We start from the raw sequence: 8,037 nt of genomic DNA, 5'->3' as shown, positions 1-8,037 counted from the left end.
TTACGCACAACTAGATTGGGAACAGATGAAAACACTAGATCCAGAAGTATTCCTCTGATAATCTGCACACCATCCATCTGCTGAAGATCATGTGCTCAGGCTGAATCAGCAATGCACTTGGAAACAGCACCATTTACCAAGTTCAGTCTTGACTAATCCACATTTGGTAAATTAAAATCATCCATTAATATTATACTATCTGGGTTACCAGCACTTATAATTGCAAAATCAATAGAATCACACAGGTCTTCGTAAACAGAGGCTGGCTGATTAGGAGGAATATAGGCACAAACTAAGAGAATCTCAGTCTACAAGTAGATAGGGAACATATTAAAAATACACATTCGTTTTTGCAAGAAGGAACAGCTAGAGATCTACTTGAGATACTACTATGTACGGCTACAAGTACACCTCCACTCAACTTGGTACCGTACTAGTAATTTCAGATCTATCACATCTATATATATTAAAAGAATCAAGTCCAAGTTCACTATAATTTATTTCAGAAGAAAGATTTGTTTCATGCAATTAGATCATAATGAGAAGTTAATACATTGACTGAAAATTCCGTTAGTTTAGTTCTCAGTCCATTCACATTTTGGAAATAGAAGTTAAAGTTCTTTTTTGTACCGTTGGAAATTACATGTATTTTTATTGTTGACTGCAATTCGCGGAACACTGTTTGTTCCGCAGTCAGTCCTTCCTCACCACGAGATCTCTGATCCTCCAGTTCAAAATTCATCTCTCTCAAAAACTTGACCTCCAGTGGTGTTCTATCCCTTGACAGTCTTACTTTAAAAAATACGGGTCACACAAGACCAGTTTAAATTTTCCAATCATTGATGAAGCTTCTGCAGGACTATTCAGAATCACCTTTAGAAGAGGCCTTGGTCTCCCCTGCTTCTTCTTTCCAACACGAAACATCCTGGTATCAACGGGTGAGAAAGATGGAAGAATGGATGAGTACAACTTAGATATGAGGTCTAAATCATGCTGCTTCCTCACAGTGAGATCGGCGCTTATAGTAGACTCCTCCATATTAAATACCATGACATTTTGAGATCGACGAGTACGTTCATGGAATTCAGCAAGGGTGGACTCCATGTTTCCATTTTCCCGAGCTGAGAACCGCAGCCTCACCAATACTATCTTTCAGTGTCTTTAGTTCATTCTCCAATTAAGAAATTTATCCAGCACATGGATATGCTTGTCATGGATTGATGAAGAATTGAACCTCAATCTTTCTTCGAAAAATAACAGATGGAAACATTGTTTTGAAGATTTAAGCAAAGAGTGGATATAATGGCTTGTAGATGAGAGTGATCGCATGTGTCAGCTTATGAGTATCTAGAGCGACTTTAAATTAGTTGAAATACAAGAAACATGCTTTAAAAAAAATGTGATATAGCTATAGAAATTACATGAAAAATACTGATGAGAGAATTGAATGAGAAGTAGGAATGCAATTTAACGTCGTTGGAAATAAGTGAAATTAAATTAAATGATTGAAAAGTTACAGAGAATTAAAGGGATTGTTAAATTAGACAAAATATGATCTGAAGGTAATTCAAAATAAATTACGGATAAGGATAAGAGTGTGGAGGTAAATAAAATTCAAATTCTAAGTAAAAAATTTGATATTCTCAGCTCTTGTTTGAGTACAAAAGTACTGAAGACAATGGCAAATAGAATAAATTTATGGAAGATTGGACTTATCATGTGATACCGTCTTAGCTGCTGCCACGAAATTGCTAGCTGGGTGTTAGCTAGGCTGCTCGACTGACACATGCTAAACTAAAACAGAACAAAACAAAAAATATCTACTGTTAGAAAATCAAAAATAAAAGTTCAACTAAAAATAAGACAAAAAAGCAGAAAGGAGAGTGCAATGCATGAATCTAAATACATAAAATTAATGTGGCTGTGCTAGGGGGATTTAATAAAAAAATATGAAGAATCAATTCAAGTGGAAACGGCGAAAACAAGTGTAGCCTTAGAATCAACCATGGTGTAACCTTATCTAAATTTGGGAGAGGAATAGTACAAGGTTACCTTATTTTTTCTTTCCCTATCATTTGAATGATGTACTTATTGTATCAATCAATAAAGAATGTATGATACAGGAAAATGTAAACATGAAAACAGTGAACATGATAAGATAGTTTAATAAATCAATTTTATATTCAACAATAATATTCTTGGAATGCATGAAACTATCAACTAATTTAAATCTTTATTGATTTCCCTGTTATGTTTTACATTTTACAGTATTATAAGGCTTTAATTCATAATATTTTACATCATCAAGGTACAAAGCAATCAACAAATAAATGAAAAAACACAATGATACAAAAAACAATTTTTGTCAGATTAATTCAATCTCTTTAAGAAAATAATTACAAAGAAACGATATAGGCTACTTAAATAGGTAGATTTGGACTAAAGCAAATCATATCATCTTCTTCTCTTTCAAACTTCTTCATTTTCCAATGAAGTCTTGTTAATAGCAGTAAATTGAATATTTCTTTCAGTGAAATTGTGATATATCAAAAAGATGAGAATTTCCAATAAAAATTGTCATAAACAATCATTCATAATTGAGAATGATATTGTATCTATCAATGCATGAATAAATAAGGAGTAAGTTTGTTTTTCAGTTCGTGTTTAAAAATGGCTCTAATAAGTGAATATTCTCTATTTTAAAAATAACTGAGTGTTATAAATTATTATCATTTCGGTATTTGGAACATCCAAATTCAATAGAATGGTTTGTATAAAAAATATTTTTGGACAGAAAATTTTGTGAAAATCTAGAAGACATAACCTCATTTGGACTTTTAATGTTACCTAATTGGGAGAGAAATAGTACAAGGTATTCTTAGTTTTTCTCTGCCGATCTGTGCTTCATTGTAAAAAAAGAATTTGAAAAAAATAAATAAACGTCCAACATTTCCAACAGCACTACTAATTAATTAGTGGAGACGATTCTATCCAGTTCTCAGAAGTGAAGAGGTTTGATAGATAGTTTTAACATTTTTAGTTTAAAGAATCATCACCAAAACATACACAAATAAAATTCCATAGAAGGCCAAATATTATGTCATAGTATTTTTATATTCTAAAATTATACTACCATACATTGAAAAATAAGTTTATCATACAAAAAATAAGTACCTATAAAAAAATAGAAAATAATAATTACATAAAGAATTATTTTATTCATTTATAAAATAAGTGCCGTGGAAAGGAAGCAATGCTTTTTTCAAGTCCAATCATTACTCCCATTATTTTGATTAAGATGCTTATATTAATATTATCCTTTAGAAGATGTATCATTTTTTGTAAAAGTCATTGCTACTTTTAATTGAAGTCATTGCTACTTTAACTATTTTCTATTTAAACTGGAAAACTGACTGAAAACCTGAACATCAAACAACACTTATAACTGACACAAAGGTTTTTGGTGAGATGAATCAAGAATAAGTCACGACATTACAAGTAAAACAACAGTTGGCTATTCATGAGTGAGACCCTACTGTTGATACACTGATTTTCAATAAAGTAAGCGTTGAATGATTTTTAAGATACCAGTCAATGGTTGAGTTCAAAGCCACTGATGGGTGAGTGAACGATGAGACCGGTGAGTGAAAGTGGCTCTGAACGAAGAACTGTTTGGTCGTTGAACGATGCACATGCAGCGCTTGTATACTTGTAATTGAATTCAGCCATTGAGGGGACAACCTGAAAGATTATTACATACTAAAGATCTTGAAGAATTTTGTAATCTATAATATTGAAATAAAATATAAATATTATACAATTTCTCGCGCTAAAATACCTCAATGGTAGCCTTTAATTTCAAGTAAGAGCTAGCATTGGGAAGGCATAGACATTGTGGGTTTATACCTCTTCATGGTCTTTGGTCTAACTCATAAGAAAAAAAAAACGTTATATACGGTTCGTTCACTGATCAGCTCATCATACTTTTCTAACCGATGGAAAAGAACGTAGAGTAGCTGAACGTAAACAGACATGGCTGAATACAAGGTGTTTACAAATAATGGACTCCATTATTATTTATTTGGGAGAAGAGAAATGCATGATTACATAAATTCAATAACATTTAAAATATCTTACAAAGAATTCAAAACAACTCCAATTACTTGTTGGTTTTCCATTTTAATTGATTATACAATTAAATAGGTTAGGTCCTAGTTTTGTTTACAAATATATTAAGCAGCAGACGAAACATCTGTCAGTCATGACTCATGAGCAACCGTTCAGCCCAAAGACCTTAAAGAGCATCTTTAAGGTCTTTGGTTCAGCCACAGAATGCATACAGAATGGAAGGTATCAATCTAACCAAGACTTGAGTGCACCAAGACCACGACAAGTGACTGCATCATCTTGTTAGAAATTAAAATTACTGCTATATTACAATGCTACATTTTCTTTCAAAATGGCGGATTTTGGCGTCAGGATACTAGCCGAGTTTCCATTCTGTGATCACTAATCTGTGATCAGGTTTTTTACTGAACGAAAAACCCGATGGAATTGATCAGTGGCTTTAAACTCAACCATTGTACTAGGAATTATCAATTCAACTAGTCGTTTAATATCACATGAAGAAAGTCTAGTAGTCAGAGATCACATGATTAAGATTCCAATGGATATTGGCCAGAATATATCACATAGAATTCAACAGTATACAAGAAAGTTCATCCCTACCTCTACCAATAGACATTTTTCCAATTCAACACAAAAACAAAGGAGTCAAAAACTTATAAACTAGCAATTCCAGTCTGTATTTGCTAAAAATACATAAATACAAGTTTTATTTTAATATTGATGATGATGATGATGATGATGATGATGAACAATCATATTATTACGATGAACAAATCTTAAGATTCAAACATTATGCTATGTCATTGTAAACATTTACATGAAATTTAAATAATTATTTCAATCAAAGCAATTCTATGTAGAGGAATTAATATGTTGTATCATAATTCAACAAATTTTTACACTTGTTATTTAATATAATATTGCTTCATGGGAAGTCAAAAAATGAAGAGAAATATGAAAAACCTGAATGAAAAAAGTCAAGGATAATTATGAGCAATAGTGATTTATACCCCTCTCAAATGACTATGATTATTATTGCTCCCAAGAGGGGTTTTGAAATTTCGGGGTACCCAGAATGTAAGAATGAAGCCAAATTTCCTTTACAAATATCTTGTGGAATCACAAAATTCTGGTGTTGGTTAATTGTAATGGAAACAAGGCTTACAATTTGCTGTTGATGGATTTCCTTAATATTTACACTCTCAAATTATAAAATGTCGGCTATGTATCGACCGTCAGTGAAAAGACTGGGGACTGGCTATGTATCGACCGTCAGTGAAAGGACTGGGGACTAGAAAATGAGATCCTTGATTTTTGCAAAAATGTCCTGAACAATCTACTACAAAACTACTAGTCACAAATAATTACAAAGAAAGCACCGATTTGGATGATAGTTGTTAGTGTTGATAAATAGTTCGGAGGTGAATGCATTCCAGTTGCCCCCCCCCCTAGGTTATCCAAACGTAAGATAAGTATCACTTAGTTCGTTAGAAGCAGTACAAAGAGAAAATCCATGATGAACTAAAATTTTCATGAGCCATTCTTTTAATTTCATTTCACCGGAAAATTGAAAAGTGTGATTGATGGAGAACTGTGCCTGCAATGTAAAGAATTCAAGGCAATCCTTCCAAGCCCCGAGACTTGGGTTAAATGCGATTCAAATAAAATTAATTGAAAATGTATTGCAGTCATGTTAGTTCTGTACAGTCATGTTTGTTCTTTACAGTCATGTTTGCTGCAAGAGGAAAAAGTGGATACCACACGTGATATCTCCTCTTCCATCTACAGGCGATTTATTCACCTCCGAGTGAAGTTCAGAAAAACGGTTCAATGATCGCCTGGTGTTTCACTAAACAATGGAGATCGTGCTGTTGATGAAGTCAGCATACTATTGCTATAGGTGCTATTTCCAGATAAGCATATGACGTTTCCATTGTCGCGAGAACTATCTTCCAGCTTTCAGTTGGAAAAGCCTATTCCGTCTTTTTGCTCATTTTGTTGCCAACAATTTGAGATTGAGTGGTATTATACCACTAAAATGTTTCTTTTAATTGCTTGTAATTTTGATTGCTGTTCAAGATGTGGATGGTTGCCACACGCAACTCTTCCAGTCTGCTCCGGAATGAAATGGAAAAATAACTCTTTATTTGTCCGCCAAATAAGTTAAGTCCGCCAAATAAAGAGTTATTTTTCCATTTCATTTCATTCCGGAGCAGACTGGAAGAGTTGCGTGTGGCAACCATCCACATCTTGAACGGCAATCAAAATTACAAGCGAAAAAAACATTTTAGATTTTGACGTACGTCGTTTTTGTTTTTGAGAAGTTTGCATAGGGATTCAGCTTCTTATTGTACTATTTCTAGTAAAAACTGTGCAACAGAATGACACCATTCTCATGTTTCGAGGGGCCCAGGACAGTGAATTGATCTAAGAAAAGATCCTGAGATGAGCAAGGCGACGACCGCACTGGTCTTGAAGAGATTCGCTTCCGCAGAGGTAGCTGGTGATGAGGGCGCGATTGGCACTGTCAGTGGGATCCAGGCAAGTCCAATCGTACAAGTCGTAGTCACACTGCCATGCGGTTCGGTAGGTGAACACCAGTCGATTGCCACGCCACAGCCACACGCCCGATATCTGCCGATTTGTGTCATCGTCGCCAACAAACAGTCCCACCGCTGCAAAAGCGTGCTTCTTCAATCGCTCCAACCTCTGGTACATGCCAGTAATCAGATTGCAGTTCTTGAACGGCTCCCGCGGCAGCTCTTCAGGATGCTTGTGCTGACAAAACCACAACGAGAACGAGTCGTCGCGTGGATCAAATGTGCGCCACAGCAGATCAACAGCCAGACACGGGTCGGCACCCGAATACGCCTCTTTGAACTCCACTAAAGAGAACGGTTTGTGTTGGGCTAGGTCGACTCCTTCCCAACAGAGTGCAGCAGGCACCGGGTCACATCGCACCCCGTCCTGGTTCAGCATCGTCACAAACCATCGGTTCAAACTGCGCAGTTGCAGGCGCTCGATACGAGTCATCACTCCCAATATGGGCAACACTGTGGCCCACACTATCACATCGGCTAGTGTTAATCGGTCGCCCACTAGGAACGTACGCTCTGTTAACAAGTCGTTCAACTCCTTCAAACTCTGCTCATCTGTTGCATTGTAACCCATCCACTTTCTCACTTCACCCTCCTCACCTCTCAACTGTTCACTAGACACCTGCCACACAATCTCCTCTGGAGTATCTAGACACAAATCAGCACAGTACAACACTAACGCTGGCCCCGTGCGGTAATTTAACGTTTGCTTAGAGAAATGCGCTGCCAACCTGATCTTGAGCAGCCAAGAGGCAACATTGTGACTGGTCTGGCCGGTGTGCGGATGCTCCAGTGTCGTGATCTTACCTAGTTTGGTGGAGGCGAGTGCTTGCGCCGCTTCCAGGGCCTCTTGGCAGCGCTGCACCTGGGGGCCGGACGCCTGTCCTTGCTCGGCCTTGCCGCCCCCTCGGCCGCCGATTATCGGCCCCACTGGCGCCAGCCAATCGGTCGCTTTCAGTCCGCTGCTGAGTCCACTCTGTAAAAACACCATCTTCTACTTTGAAAAAGCCTTTTTACAGGGGGATTCTATCTTTTTCATACGATTGAGATTATGCAGCGAAAGAACAAATTCGATCATGGAATTGAAATATGAAGGGCTCAGAGAAATAATACACATAGCCACAAAAAGCAAATTTTACAGGAGAACGTTTTTGAAGAAAATGATACATGGACTCTGTTCATTTTTCCTCTGATCTTGTTCGTTATTACATGTCAAGCCATGGACTTTGTGCGTTACTACTCTGTATGCTATTTCTTCTTCTGCTTATATCTAGGACTATGTTCAATATATCTCTGTATTATTTTGCATGGC

General features: G+C 36.4%; 1 protein-coding gene across 1 annotated transcript; it reads right to left on the bottom strand.

Moving 5' to 3' along the window:
- Nucleotides 1–4,452: 4,452 nt before the first annotated feature.
- On the bottom strand, nucleotides 4,453–7,716 carry LOC120356238 (probable elongation factor 1-gamma). The gene has a single exon (XM_039445141.1). The coding sequence runs from the start codon at nucleotides 7,714–7,716 to the stop codon at nucleotides 6,556–6,558; it is 1,161 nt and encodes a 386-aa protein (XP_039301075.1). The 3' UTR covers nucleotides 4,453–6,555.
- Between the last annotated feature and the right edge of the window lie 321 nt (nucleotides 7,717–8,037).

The sequence above is a fragment of the Nilaparvata lugens genome, unplaced genomic scaffold (genome assembly GCF_014356525.2).
Source record: "Nilaparvata lugens isolate BPH unplaced genomic scaffold, ASM1435652v1 scaffold622_1, whole genome shotgun sequence".
NCBI lineage: Eukaryota > Metazoa > Arthropoda > Insecta > Hemiptera > Delphacidae > Nilaparvata > Nilaparvata lugens.
Note: the sequence above shows the minus strand (reverse complement) of the source record. Positions and strands in the feature narration are given on the sequence as shown.

Excerpts from the sequence above, each read along its gene's own strand:
- LOC120356238 (XM_039445141.1), bottom strand. The coding sequence starts at position 7,716 with ATGGTGTTTTTACAGAGTGGACTCAGCAGCGGACTGAAAGCGACCGAT.